The sequence below is a fragment of the Callionymus lyra genome, chromosome 6 (assembly GCF_982586985.1).
Source record: "Callionymus lyra chromosome 6, fCalLyr1.hap1.1, whole genome shotgun sequence".
Lineage (NCBI taxonomy): Eukaryota > Metazoa > Chordata > Actinopteri > Syngnathiformes > Callionymidae > Callionymus > Callionymus lyra.
In genome coordinates this window covers 2,134,218-2,149,015 of record NC_141823.1, presented here as the reverse complement: position 1 = coordinate 2,149,015, position 14,798 = coordinate 2,134,218, and the positions used below count along the sequence as shown (strand labels likewise).

The 14,798-nt window shown below is 44.8% G+C and overlaps 2 protein-coding genes and 1 non-coding gene across 4 annotated transcripts in view; 2 read left to right on the top strand and 1 right to left on the bottom strand.

Annotated features, from left to right (window-relative positions):
• Positions 1–574: 574 nt before the first annotated feature.
• On the top strand, positions 575–648 carry trnat-agu (transfer RNA threonine (anticodon AGU)). The gene has a single exon. It is a non-coding gene; the product is annotated as a tRNA-Thr (tRNA).
• Positions 649–2,313: 1,665 nt separating this feature from the next.
• Positions 2,314–9,727, top strand: lrp3 (low density lipoprotein receptor-related protein 3). Of its 2 annotated transcripts, none has more exons than XM_087793019.1 (7): positions 2,314–2,461; positions 4,055–4,193; positions 4,435–4,640; positions 4,703–5,319; positions 5,401–5,873; positions 6,230–6,362; positions 6,443–9,726. In XM_087793019.1, exons 1-7 carry the CDS (start codon positions 2,398–2,400, stop codon positions 7,250–7,252), a joined length of 2,442 nt encoding a protein of 813 aa, XP_087649145.1. In that variant the 5' UTR covers positions 2,314–2,397; the 3' UTR covers positions 7,253–9,726. The 2 variants fall into 2 exon arrangements, with proteins under 2 accessions (XP_087649145.1, XP_087649146.1); XM_087793020.1 differs by having other exon boundaries at positions 2,358–2,461; positions 4,058–4,193; positions 6,443–9,727.
• A 1,099-nt stretch (positions 9,728–10,826) lies between these two features.
• slc7a10a (solute carrier family 7 member 10a) overlaps positions 10,827–14,798 on the bottom strand; it is a 41,759-nt gene continuing 37,787 nt past the window's right edge. The window contains exons 10-11 of the mRNA XM_087793024.1: positions 14,439–14,616; positions 10,827–11,380 (exon numbers count right to left, since the gene is read on the bottom strand). Coding sequence (XP_087649150.1) covers positions 11,283–11,380; positions 14,439–14,616 — 276 coding nt within the window. The 3' untranslated portion in view covers positions 10,827–11,282. The remainder of the gene's footprint in view (positions 11,381–14,438; positions 14,617–14,798) is intronic.

The following is a 14,798-nucleotide window of genomic DNA, read 5'->3' as shown; positions in this document are numbered from 1 at the left end:
GAAGATTATGTTTGAGATTTGAATCCATCATTGAATCAAATCATTTGAGATTTGAACAGAAAACACTGTTGCGCTCATGGCTACGTATTAAGTTCTTGAGCTGACGTTTGTGTTTAAATCATCGATGGTTGATTGACACGTGTGTGTCTTGAACGTAAACAAAAACATTTAATACTTTTTCTATTAAAATCTTCACAATATAATAGAATGTTATGAAAATAAATAAAACAAGCATTTTTTTAAATCTTTTAACAAAGATATGCTTAAATATTAACTTTTATTCATTTCATTCTTTCATAAATAATGTCAGTTTCGATTCAAAAACAAAACTAAACTTATAAAAGTCTTTTATAATTAAATAATAATTGATATGACGTCATTAAAATGAACCTGTAGTAGTTCAATCCTTTAAAAACCTTTTTCCACGTTTATAAAAAACACTAAATAAACTCAAGACGATAAGACTTTTAGTTTGAAACTAATTATTAATTATAAAAAACGTGTAAAGTTGATTCTAAAACTACAAGAAAGAATCGCAGCTTCTTGAAGCCACTTTTCTTCCTGCAGCTTCACCGGCGCCGTGGCTTAGATGGTTAAAGCGCCTGTCTAGTAAACAGGAGATCCTGGGTTCGAATCCCAGCGGTGCCTTTTGCGTCATCAATCTGCGTCGCGCTTCACATTTACTCTTTTTTTATTCTCTTTTTTTATTAAGAACGAGTTCAGTCTCGTTTCTTTGTTTTTACCGCGAAAATGTTAACGTGCGGAACACATGCGTCACTTCCGCCTGTCGTCCACACGGTGGCAGCAGCGAGCGCGCGGATGAAAGATGAAAGACACGAGTCAATGAACGACATAAAAAAACGGATTTTCATCAGAAACATCTTTCTATGATGAGAGGATGAAGGAGGAGAGAAGAAGAAGTGGCGACAAGAAGAGGAAGAGAAGAAGAAAAGGAAGAGCGGAAGAGAGGAGCCGTGTTTGAATGCGGCAGCGCGATATAAAGAGTCACGCTGTGACCGGATGTGCGACACCTAACGTTTTCAAAATAAGAGACTTTCTACGAACCTTCAATTAAATCGAGAGAAAAACGAACCAAAGTTGTTTTTATTGTGTTTTTACCGAAAGAAAAATGATAGAAACATAAACTTCCTCGTTCAGAGTTAAATACAGATTAAGATAAAACTTTTATTTCTTCTTCACACATTATTACATTTAAACTGCTCAAAAAGTACAAAATATAAACAAAAGCGAGAAAAATACTAGATCTTTAACAAATGTTCATTTGAAGAGAATGATAGATACTTTATTCATCTCCTTAGAGAAATGAACGGTTCAGCAGCTCAGGAGGCCACTCGCTGCCACAGATGGTAGAAGGTCTGGAGCAGCTGCAGACGTTGAAGGACGCCAGCCTTCGAAGGAAGTACAACGACTCTGTCCTTTCCTGCACAGAGCATCTGTGTTGGTGGTCCAGCCTGTCATCCAGCTGTACTCCCAGGTATGTGCAGGTGTGCACCACCTCCACACAGCCCCCCTTGATGAGAGCTGGTTCTGGGTGCACCCTGGAGCTCCGGAAATCCACAACCATCTCCCTGGTCTTGGTGGTGTTTAGGATCAGATGATTGTTGTCACATCATTTGATAAAGTCCTGGATGAGCTCCATGTTCTCGTCCTCCTGTCTGCTCCTGATGCAACACGTCGAGTTGAATGAGTTTGTTTTAGAGAAATAAAAAAACACATCAATGTTTGATCAGAGAAAATACAAAAATACAATCTTGTGCAAATGAAGAAATAAAATAAAACTTTCAAAATATTGTTTTACAAAAATACTCTCATCATGTTAAAAGTTCAGAGAATAAATGATCGAATTAACATTTAAATGTTGAAACTTTGCTTTTTTTAAATGTTGTCTAAGAATAAATATTAAATAATTTAATGTTTTCAAAACAACAGATATGGTTTAATTTAAATAACTCCAAGATAAATGTTTTAAATTCAATATTTTTTATATTGTAGTTACATTTAATGTTGTTATAATAGACAAAACTGAATTTAAAATCGATTTTTAAAAGTAATATTGAAAATCATTTTTTTTATTTTATCATAAATTGAAAGCTAAACAAAAATTCAATTACAAATGATTTAATTCAATGATTTAAAAATATATATCAATAATATTTAATTTGTCAAAACCTGCAGACTTTTATTCTTGAACCCACAGACCGGAAGCGGTCGTGTGTGTCGGCGCTAGCGTGACCTGCTGGTCTGCGCTGGAGGAGAAGAAAGAAACACAACAACAATGATTTCTGTGCGAGCGGAGGAGCGGAGGAGCAGGAGGTGAAGAGGAGGAAGAGGAGGAGGAAGAGGAGGACGAGGAGGAGGACGAGGAGCAAGAGGAGCATGAGCAGGATGAAGGAGCCGCTGCTCGGACTCGTCTGGTTCCGCTCGGTTCTGCTGTTCGCAGGTGAGAAGAACATGAGACACGTTTGATCTGATCACGTTGAGACACACACACACACACACACACACACACACAAAACACACACACACGCGCGCACACAACACATACAAAGAGACACACACATACAAAACACAGAGACACACGCACAAACACATACAAAACACGCGCGCGCACACGAACGCACACACACTCATAGACACGCACGGTCGCACACACAGAGACACACACTCACAGATATACAAAATACACACGCGAACACACACTCAAAACACACGCACACACAGATACAGAGAGAGACACACGCGCGCACATACTCACACGCACGCGTACACACGCAAACACAAAAACACACGCGCACACAGGCACTCACACGCACGCGTACACGCCTACAAAACACGCACACGCCTCATAAGTGTGTGACAGATGTGCATCGATCTGTGTGCAGGACTGATCAGCTCTGGTGTGAAGCTGATATCAGCATTACGTCATCCTCCCCCCCCCTCACCCACTCATCATCACAACACCCTGCTTTGATCTGCACACACACACACACACACACACACACACACACACACACACACACACACACTCTGCTGAGGAGGTTGATGGTTTGATTCCAGGAAATCCATTTTCCAATTCCAGTTTTTTCCTCCACAAATGAGAATATTTTGTCGCACAATCATAGAAACACAAACATAGACACACAAACATAGACACACAAACACAAACATAGACACACAAACACAAACATAGACACACAAACACAAAGATCCAAGACAGGATGTTGTAAACGTTGACAACGTTTCTCGTTCGATTCGCTTGAAGGAGGAAGTTCTTCATGTGGTCGTGGACGTAGATCGACTTCTTCTTCCTGCTAAAATGATGGAAATGATGACCAGACGATCATAAATGTTTCAATCTTTTCTAATACAAAACAACATCACAAACAATTGTGTTTGAAATGTTACATTTGACATGTTCTTCACAAGTGACGACACAACGAGTAACGTTCCTGTAGCTACACAACATTCCTGTAGCTACACAACATCGTCGCGCTCATGGCTACATCTTTTTTGTCTTGAGCAGCAGAAACAAAAGCGGACAGAGACGAATCTTCTTTTTGTATTTTTTATTTTATTCGCTGCTTCTATTCAAAAGTGCAAAAGTTTAAATATTCCATTAAGAATGTTTTACTTTAATTTGTGTGACAGTCATAATTATTGTTGTATCATTCATTCCAGGTGTGTTGTGTAGTTGTGTGTTATTTAATTTACAGTTCGAAAGTTAGACAAAGAAGTTTTGTTCAAGTAAATTGTGTATAAATCAACTCATGAACAGAACTTTAAATGTTGTGTTGGTCAAACTACACAATGATTTGTTATCAAAATATAAAAAAGTACATTTTTCCCGAATCGTTCTCCCTGGTCATAATGTTACGGCAGTTTGTTGTGACTCTTTATCCTTCCGTTGCTTTGTCTGAGAACAATGAGGCACTTCCTGTCGCTGCTCGGTTTACTTCCTGTTGTGATCGGGACCGACTGGGACTCCGTCGCCGTGGCAACAGAAGACACACGTGTGTGTGTTTGTTTGTCGCAGCAGGCTGCAGCGAGCGGGTGGAGGTCCACACGGAGCGGCGAGGAGTCATCTACAGTCCCTCGTGGCCCCTCAACTATCCCGCCGGGGTCAACTGCAGCTGGCACATCCAGGGAGGTCATGGAGAGGTCATTACCATCAGGTGAGAGAACGTGCACACACACGTCAGTTTACAAACACACAGCAGCGCAAACACAAATACAAACAAATATAAAAAGTTATTTATTCAGTCACACATTGAAACTAGTAGCATTGGTACAGGCCGCAGACACACACACACACACACACACACACACACACACACACACACACACACACACACACACACACACACACACACACACACACACACCATCTGGTCTCACTCGTCTTCTCTCCTCCAGCTTCCGGGACTTCGACGTGGCCGAGTCGGGCTCGTGTGCAGGCGACTGGCTGATGTTGACGCCGACGTGGAACGGAGAATCTCGGCTTTGCGGCGCCGTGCTGCCTCCTCCCTTTATCTCCACCAGGGGGCGCGTCTGGCTCTACTTCCATTCTCAGACCAACAGCTCGGGTCAGGCCCAGGGGTTTCGCCTCTCCTACATCCGAGGTCTGAACCAAAGAATTCCAGATTAGTTGGGTGGTCTGGTGTGATGTGTTCATTCATTGCAGGTCACCTCGGTCAGAGCAGCTGCCAGTCGGATGAGTTCCTGTGTGGGAATGGCAAGTGTCTCCCACGCGGCTGGAAGTGCAACGGTCAGGACGAGTGTGGCGACGGCTCGGATGAACGGATCTGCACACCTGCTCCCACGGCGTCCCCTCCTGGCCTCTGCCCCCCTGGCTCACCTCCTTGCACCACAGCTCAGTCCACCCGCTGCCTTCCTCCCGCGATGCGATGCAACGGCGCCCGGGAGTGTCCCGATGGCAGCGACGAGCACGGCTGCCCCGACACAACCTGCGGGAAACGCCTGGGTAACTTTTTTGGTTCGTTCGCCTCCCCGGACTTCTTCAAACTGAACCGTAGCACTGTGACTGAGCTACGGTGCTCCTGGCTGCTGGACACTGACGACCCCAAACCCATCGTGCTGCAGCTGGACATGCAGCTGGGCCCAGGGGACTCACTGCGGGTCTACGACGGCCTAGTACACAGGGCGGAACACCTTCTGCAGGTCCTGTCCTACCACAACAACCGACGGCCGGCACTGCTGGAATCCAGTCGGGGAAAGATGAGTGTACTTTACACGGCACTGCCTCGCAGTCCTGGACACGGGTTCAACGCCACTTACCAGGTGATAAAGGGGGTTTGAAATTTTTAGGAATTCCTATCAAACTCCATATTTAATTACCTCTCCGTCTCCCCCCACTCGCAGGTCAAAGGTTACTGTTTTCCAGGCGAACGACCATGCGGCAGCGACCAAGGCTGCTATTCTGAAAGGCAGCGCTGTGATGGCTACTGGCACTGCCCGTCTGGTCGCGACGAGGAAGGCTGTCCCTCGTGTCCCGATGGAGAGTTCCCCTGTGAGGGCGGGTCTCGGGTTTGCTACCCTGCCAGCGAGCGCTGCAACAACCAGAAGAGGTGCCCGGACGGCTCGGATGAGAAGAACTGCTACAACTGCCAGCCGGGAAACTTCCACTGCGGCACCAACCTTTGCATCTTTGAGACGTGGAGGTGCGACGGCCAGGAGGACTGCCTGGACGGCAGCGACGAGAAGGACTGTCTGAACGCCGTACCACGGAAGGTCATTACTGCTGCACTGATCGGAAGTTTAGTCTGCAGCCTCCTGCTGGTCGTGGCGCTCGGCTGCGCCCTCAAACTGCACACGCTCCGCAGCCGAGAGTACAGGTGAGCTGTTGGTCCTGTAGTAGAGAATGAACGTGCTTCAGAAAAAGCTGCCTGAGAAAAAGGCCAAAGAGTCATGTTTGGTGCTTGTAGTGAAAGATGAAAATGCTATGTTCTGGTTCAGCTACTAAAGTGTATCAGAGAATTACAGTAAAGCATGATGGATGACAGTTAAGATCGATAAGACTAGCATTAAAATGCTGAGTCACAGTTTTCTATTAGATGAAAACGAGTTTTTTAGAAACAGCCCAGTCTTTCTTGGCGTTTCAGTTCAAAGTTGGCATCTATTGTATGAAAAAGCCGGTCAACCAAAGGTCCACCTTTAGGTTCCGTTATACTCACTCTCCTCTTCTACTCAGGGCATTCGAGACCCAGATGACGCGAATGGAGGCGGAGTTTGTACAGCGAGAAGCTCCGCCCTCGTATGGTCAGCTTATCGCTCAGGGTCTCATACCACCAGTGGATGACTTCCCAGTCTACAACCCCACACAGGTAATTGTCAAACACTTTCAACAGCAACAACCTTCCTGTCTGTCTCTCACTCTGAGATAAAACTATACCTTGTGGTCCAGGCCTCCATGCTGCAGAACCTAAGGTTGGCAATGAGTCGGCAGATCCGACGTCACTCTTCGCGACGTCCCTCCTCCTCTCGGCGTCGACTAGGTCATCTCTGGAATCGCCTTTTTCACGGTGAAGGAAGAGCCAGAGTTCAAACTACCCTGCTGGACCCCCCCGGACACACACAGATAAGCCTGGGTCTCCACAGCTACAGAACTGTTGGGGGCCATGAATCCCAAGGTAGATGGACCCCTTCAGGGGACAACATGAGAGCAGGGATGTCTTGCTCCATCACTGCCTCTATGGAACCTTCAGAGAGCCCTGCGTCTCCTTTGTCTTATCAGTCATTAGACAGTCCAGTCGAGTCACCTATTTGCAGGTCTCCTCAATCAGATTCTCAGAGTCCTGATCAGACTGACTCATCCCCCTACAGCCCAACCCCGTCCTCGTCCATGGAGACATCAGTAGCCTTGTGCCAACCTCGAACTTCTCGGAAACTGGTCCTGGAGCTGGCATTGAACCTGAAGGGTGTTTCTCTCAGACGCTACTCCCCTCTCGGACCTTTATCTCCAGTCTCCCCTCTGGTTTGTCCCAGTGACCCGCTCACGCAGCCCATTCAAACACCCCCTCAGATACAAACTCCTTCATCTGAGCCGTCTGGTTCTGCAGCAAAAGCCACGGATGCTAAACCTCCTGCGGTGGACTTCCCTTATCAAGGAAAAGTAATCGGAGAAGAGCGGGACATCAAGAGGCAACGTTGCAGGTACAGTCGGGGTCTTGGTGAGGATGGAGGTGGCTCAGAGAGAGGGGCATCCACGTGCTGAAAAGGAGATGTACTTTCTCTGCTAAGTGTCCTTAGCATTACCCTCAGTGCCAAGTAACTGTGGCAGCGTGCCAAAGAAGCCTTGGCATCGTCAGCGGAGCCATAACTACTGTGAACTGTGTTCCACCGACTGATCTAAGAAACGCTTCCAATTTGTTTTTGAGGTTTGATGTTGACCTGTGCAAGGGTCACCAGCGAGCTTTGTCCAGCCAAAACTGCAACCCAGTCGCAACAGAATTTCTTCCAGACTGACGGAGTCTGGGCTTTTGAGGCTGACTGTTGGAAGTTGGACAGTTCAGGGAGTCTGGTGCCATTGTCTAGTCTGAACTGTGATACAGCAATCTGCTGTTCTTGGCCTCTTGTTAAGACCAGAATCAACACCAGAGACGCCCAGATCTACCTGTTCATGGTGCTCATCCTCGGGTTGATGGTTCCTCTTCACCAACAGTATTGGGAGGCTGGAATAAAGGAACAAAACAGGGAGCAGAACCAGGACAGAGTGGGATACGATGACCCTAATGTGAGGGTGACTCTACTTTGGGTTTTAGGGAAGCGTTGACTGAAAAACAGGAATGGTGTTTTCTCGCTTTCATCTCTGGGATGTTTTTGAACTTTCTTTTCCTTCTCAAACTTTGCTGCTGGTTGGACGATGGAGCCAGTGAAATGACACGTCTATGCCTGATATGTTTCCTTCACAACTGCAATGCTGTCACCCGCCGCTTCCCTATGACACTGATGTCATCGCCCCTAATGTTGCTGTCGTTCATTGCTGCTACATGTCTTATGTGCCATTAGAGACGTCTCGTCCGTCCCTTTTTTTTTACCCATTTGTTCTTGTTCCATGATGTATGAATGCCTTAAAACTGTTGTTTGATCTCTATATCGCAATCCGATGGGGACGTATACATGGGTACCTGTAATCCATGACTAAGCACCTTGAAAACACCTGTAGTCACCACAGCCCCTTTTTTGAATGTTGACAGAAAAAGAATAATTCTGTGCAGCTGTTTCAGTCGTTTAAAAAACAAAAAGCCTCCCCAGAGTCGCCTCTTTACAAAAGCACAGGAGTTCCACGCCAAAAAAAACCTGCAACCGTGGCTACCTGAAAGAATGTTCTACTTGTCTTTGGGTTCCATCATGCCCACCTTAAAGTTATAATTGCTGTTAAGAAGGTCCAAAAAATTCAACCACTAAACCTGAGTTCTGAATGCACCCATGTCGCAGAGTCACTTATCCTGCCTGGTACTCTGTACCACCACAAGAGTTTTCAGGTTTAAGGGACAAATGGTTTAGGAAGTACTGAGGACTCATAAATGTGCCATCAAGGTGTGTCTGCACCGTCTTGCACTGTCTCTCAGGTCTACAAAAGTGAGAGAATGAAAGTATCAAAATGAAAACCAAAAGACTTAGACGTCTCTGGTCCATTAGATCCTTGATTCTTTCAAATGTGCTCAATTCTATGCCAGACGACGTGAATAGTAAAGCTCTGAGGTGTTGGCAGGAACTTTGCAGGAGCTTCTGAGGGTGCTCCCCTGGCACCTTGATCTCGACTCAAACAAAGGTGAAGTCATGGATCTCAAATGTGTGTCTGGATTGTGTGAATGATGTCCATGTAAACGTTGCTACTGCTCTGTGAAGAGACTACTGTTTGTCAGATTATAACGCTTGTCATCTGCTGACCTCGGAGAAGGAAGTCTTCTTCAGCTCGACCCTCATGATGGCGACCGCACACTTGACCACTCTCAGGTGTTGAAGTTCAGGGACGTTGAGATTTGACTTGTGTCTGCCTTTTGTCACTGATGTAGCATCTTCTGTTTTGTGTGAGCTACGAACTACTGAAGCCCTGGACGACTTGACGCCTTCTGGGTCCAACGATGGACCGAACCAACAGGATCACTCGTTAAAACAATGATCGGTTCATGTTAGTTCTGTCGACACTAAGGTGTTTGGCTCATTGAATACCCACAATCATTTAGCCCCACTGACCATGACTTAGCTTTCAGGCTATGCTAACGAGTTTGAATCAGTTTTGGTGGAAGACCATGAAATGTTGCCGCTCAGTCGCCAGTGACTCTGAGCGGACTCGAATGTTGACGCTTCACACTGTAGCTCGTCATAAACCTGTTCACTGACAGTTTGAATCACAGAGTTGAGCCATGAGCTGGTGAGTGAGTCATTGCTCTGTTGCTACGAACTGTGAGGACGAATATCTATTTCTTCGTTTAAAAACTTGATGCTTATTTGGTCATTTTCTGAACCGTCAGACAATAAATCCACCATCTTACTTCTGGTTGCCGTCGTACACTTTATTTCAGTGTTGCCATGGCAACAGGCTCTTAATTCGTTCATCACTTGATTCGTCCACTATATGTCGTCTTCCTCCATCTCCATTCTCCTTCTGTCCCACCACTCAAATCACTATATCATCAGCAAACAACATCACCGTCAATGGAGACTCCCTTCAATCCCACCCTCGCTCCGACTGCCCTCACGTACTTCTCAGATGCTCCAGAGTCCTTCACAGAACCAGACTGAAGAAGGAGGCAAGAGTTCCATAAATTGTGCGGTTTATTCAGAGATAAGAGACTTTATGTGACCAGTGACCAGTTTAGCCTCAGTAAGGCTGGTAATCCAAATATGTTGCGAGGAAACTTATTAGCGCCACCTGGTGTTCAAGATGGCGTCTCACTCGAGGACCGTCACCTGGCGTCGCTCTGCAGAGACCAAAACTGGATCGAGTGCAGTCACTACTGTGATCCTGATTGTTGAGCACATTGTTGCCTCAGTTGTTGAGCTTTAACTCTTGTGTAACGATGTTAGCTAGCCTAGCATTGCAGGCTAAAAGATCATCTTGGTTACGTTGAGATGTTAATATTGAACTTTTGTTTCAGTTTAGTTACTTCTGTTTATTAGCTGCTTTAGCTTCTTACCGATTGACTTATTGTTCAACTGAGCTGATGTTGTGTTTCATTATAGCTAGCGTAGCATTTCAAAGCCCAAACATATATCGGAATGTTATGATTCGTTATGTGTTATGAGTGTTGTTAGCATCTTAGCCATGTTAGCTTCAGAGCAACACTGATAAGAGCAGCAACACATCGTTTAAAATACTTTGTAGCATTTACTGTTAAATAAATAAAGATCGATTGGCTCACAGAAATCAAATTAATCTTTAGTATTTGACTCAAAATTCATACTTTTGTTAATGTGCACTGTCACTTCACTTAGCATTTTAGCCGTGTTAGCTTCAGAGAAACGATCAGTTTTCTAGCTCTTAGCCATTTCATCTTAAGAGCAGCAGCTCAATGGATAGTTAATAGTTTATCAATCTTCTTCTTTCTTAGACCTAGCATAGCATCACAAGGCTAACAGAGATAACTTTTTAACTTAATGTTTGTTCACAGTCCCTTCACTTGTTAGCTTTTTAACTGTCTTAGTGTCACAGTAACAAGCTGTTTAACTTGGATTAGCAATAACTACGTTAGCAAATGAGCAGTTTTAGCACGCTAACTTTTTTAGCATCTCTTCACAGCAACATTTAATTGTAAGTTTATTAATTAATCTTCACGCCACAGTCCTGGTTTAAGACATTTTTAATATCTTTTTAATAATGAATATAAAATCCAGCAGAATCTTGATCCATAAAACAAACTTGAAAAGAGAGAAGTTAAAGTGTGCGCTAGCTTTTAGCATCGTAGCTTATTAGTCCTCGATATGTTACCTACGCTTGTAAACAGTTACTGCAGTGGTACCGAAGGTTCCGACACGAGAAGAACCGGGACGAGGCGGGAGAGACTTGAACGCGGGTTCGGCTCAGGTAGAGTTCAGCTCGAGGTGGTCCCGGTCCACAGTCTTCTGGTCCATGTGGTCAGACTTGCATAGTAACGTTACGAACATCTCTTAAGGCACGTTAGAACCGCCTCGGTGTTAGAACCGTCTTGGCGACGACGGTCCGACACGTCGGCTCCGGCCCGAGCCGACCATGTGTACGAGTGTAGAAATAAAAAAAAGGAAGTTCAGAAGTTGCTGGTTCAGTCCATAGCTTTGGAAGCGAGCGGTTCCGTCTCCGAGGGGTCGCTCTGAGGGAACATCACGTAGAGCGTCTTCTGGCCCACCAACGTGATTTTCTCTGCACAGGAAGAACAATCGGTGAGAGGAAGTCAAGCATCATTCCATACATGGTCATGCTAACTGAGAAATGCTGTGTTTACAGGTTTTTAGAAACTATTTATAGAAATGTTTTTCTGCTCCGTTTTCATCACAAAATTATTGTTAGAAATTACTGGTAGTTTCTCTTTGTTTTACCTTCTAGATGTGTGTGTGTGTGTGTGTGTGTGTGTGTGTGTGTGAAGGTAGATGTATGTGTGTGTGAAGGTAGATGTGTGTGTGTGTGAAGGTAGATGTATGTATGTGTGAAGGTAGATGTATGTGAAGGTAGGTGGATGTGTGTGTGTGTGTGTGAAGGTAGGTGGGTGTGTGTATGTGTGTGTGAAGGTAGATGTGTGTGTGTGTGAAGGTAGATGTATGTGTGTGTGAAGGTAGATGTGTGTGTGTGTGAAGGTAGATGTATGTGTGTGTGAAGGTAGATGTATGTGTGTGTGAAGGTAGATGTATGTGTGTGTGAAGGTAGATGTATGTATGTGTGAAGGTAGATGTATGTGTGTGTGAAGGTAGATGTGTGTGTGTGTGAAGGTAGATGTATGTGTGTGTGAAGGTAGATGTGTGTGTGTGTGAAGGTAGATGTATGTGTGTGTGAAGGTAGATGTATGTGTGTGTGAAGGTAGATGTATGTATGTGTGAAGGTAGATGTGTGTGTGTGTGAAGGTAGATGTGTGTGTGTGTGAAGGTAGATGTATGTGTGTGTGAAGGTAGATGTATGTGTGTGTGAAGGTAGATGTATGTATGTGTGAAGGTAGATGTATGTGTGTGTGAAGGTAGATGTATGTGTGTGTGAAGGTAGATGTATGTGTGTGTGAAGGTAGATGTATGTGTGTGTGAAGGTAGATGTATGTGTGTGTGAAGGTAGATGTATGTGTGTGTGAAGGTAGATGTATGTATGTGTGAAGGTAGATGTGTGTGTGTGTGAAGGTAGATGTATGTGTGTGTGAAGGTAGATGTATGTGAAGGTAGGTGTGTGTGTGTGTGTGTGTGTGAAGGTAGGTGGATGTGTGTGTGTGTGTGTGAAGGTAGGTGGGTGTGTGTATGTGTGTGTGAAGGTAGATGTGTGTGTGTGTGAAGGTAGATGTATGTGTGTGTGAAGGTAGATGTGTGTGTGTGTGAAGGTAGATGTATGTATGTGTGAAGGTAGATGTATGTGTGTGTGAAGGTAGATGTATGTGTGTGTGAAGGTAGATGTATGTGTGTGTGAAGGTAGATGTATGTATGTGTGAAGGTAGATGTATGTGTGTGTGAAGGTAGATGTATGTGTGTGTGAAGGTAGATGTGTGTGTGTGTGAAGGTAGATGTGTGTGTGTGTGAAGGTAGATGTGTGTGTGTGTGAAGGTAGATGTATGTGTGTGTGAAGGTAGATGTATGTGAAGGTAGGTGGATGTGTGTGTGTGTGTGTGAAGGTAGGTGGGTGTGTGTATGTGTGTGTGAAGGTAGATGTGTGTGTGTGTGAAGGTAGATGTATGTGTGTGTGAAGGTAGATGTGTGTGTGTGTGAAGGTAGATGTATGTGTGTGTGAAGGTAGATGTATGTGTGTGTGAAGGTAGATGTATGTGTGTGTGAAGGTAGATGTATGTGTGTGTGAAGGTAGATGTATGTATGTGTGAAGGTAGATGTATGTGTGTGTGAAGGTAGATGTATGTGTGTGTGAAGGTAGATGTGTGTGTGTGTGAAGGTAGATGTGTGTGTGTGTGAAGGTAGATGTGTGTGTGTGTGAAGGTAGATGTATGTGAAGGTAGGTGGATGTGTGTGTGTGTGTGTGAAGGTAGATGTGTGTGTGTGTGAAGGTAGATGTATGTGTGTGTGTAGGTAGATGTATGTGAAGGTAGGTGGATGTGTGTGTGTGTGTGTGAAGGTAGGTGGATGTGTGTGTGTGTGTGTGTGTGTGAAGGTAGATGTGTGTGTGTGTGAAGGTAGATGTGTGTGTGTGTGAAGGTAGATGTGTGTGAAGGTAGGTGGATGTGTGTGTGTGTGTGTGAAGGTAGATGTGTGTGTGTGTGAAGGTAGATGTATGTGTGTGTGAAGGTAGATGTGTGTGTGTGTGAAGGTAGATGTGTGTGAAGGTAGGTGGATGTGTGTGTGTGTGTGTGAAGGTAGATGTGTGTGTGTGTGAAGGTAGATGTATGTGTGTGTGTAGGTAGATGTATGTGAAGGTAGGTGGATGTGTGTGTGTGTGTGTGAAGGTAGGTGGATGTGTGTGTGTGTGTGTGTGTGTGAAGGTAGATGTGTGTGTGTGTGAAGGTAGATGTGTGTGTGTGTGAAGGTAGATGTGTGTGAAGGTAGGTGGATGTGTGTGTGTGTGTGTGAAGGTAGATGTGTGTGTGTGTGAAGGTAGATGTATGTGTGTGTGAAGGTAGATGTATGTGTGTGTGAAGGTAGATGTGTGTGTGTGTGAAGGTAGATGTGTGTGTGTGTGTGTGTGTGAAGGTAGATGTGTGTGTGTGAAGGTAGATGTGTGTGTGTGTGACGGTAGATGTGTGTGTGTGTGTAGGTAGATGTGTGTGTGTGTGTGTAGGTAGATGTGTGTAAAGGTAGGTGTGTGTGTAGATATGTTTGTTTGTAGATAGATGTGTGTGTGTGTGTGAAGGTAGGTGTGTGTGTAGATATGTTTGTTTGTAGATAGATGTGTGTGTGTGTGTAGGTAGATGTGTGTAAAGGTAGGTGTGTGTGTAGATATGTTTGTTTGTAGATAGATGTGTGTGTGTGTGAAGGTAGGTGTGTGTGTAGGTAGGTGTGTGTGTAGGTAGGTGTGTGTGAATCAATGTTGCTTCCAAAAATTCATGTGGAGAAAATATTACTTTTCAAAATACTTTGTGTAAAACTATTTACAAATATAAACAATGTAGTTTGAAGAAAAAACAAGATAGACGACCGTGACACACCTGTGCTGCTAACACAACCAGGCTAAGCTAATTGACTGACGCTACATAGAGTGTTAGCTAGCATAGCATCACAAGGCTAACAGACACAGCTTGTTAGCTTGTTAGCCGTGTTAGCTTCAGAGACCAAGGGAGACTCACCCATCATCTGATGAATCCAGCGCGGCTTGTTCTTCCACCAGACGCCCAGGAAGAAGACGGGCACGCCGGTCAACACGATGACCATCCCCAGCCCGCAGACCACGGGTTCGGAGTACAGGCTGAAGCCCAGGAGGACGACCCAGAACAGCATGTAGCTGAAGGGCACCAACAAGTTCACCTGCAGGAGGACGGACGCGTCATCACACCGTTCACTGAGTTCACTGAGAGGGAGTGAGTTGTGTTAGAAAGTGAGTCTGAAAGTGACTCGAGTTAATAAAACTAGTTGTTGTTTGAGTTAAACCTTCATGAATAAACATGAGTTTAGTTCTAGTTTAAGTTCTTCGTCGACAAACTGTTGTA

Bases quoted from the DNA above. Each gene is read 5' to 3' on its own strand.
- lrp3 (XM_087793019.1), top strand. From the start codon at position 2,398: ATGAGCAGGATGAAGGAGCCGCTGCTCGGACTCGTCTGGTTCCGCTCG. The intron at 5,320-5,400 runs GTGATAAAGGGG...CCCCACTCGCAG, and splicing joins GGTTCAACGCCACTTACCAG to GTCAAAGGTTACTGTTTTCC. The intron at 6,363-6,442 runs GTAATTGTCAAA...CTTGTGGTCCAG, and splicing joins CAGTCTACAACCCCACACAG to GCCTCCATGCTGCAGAACCT.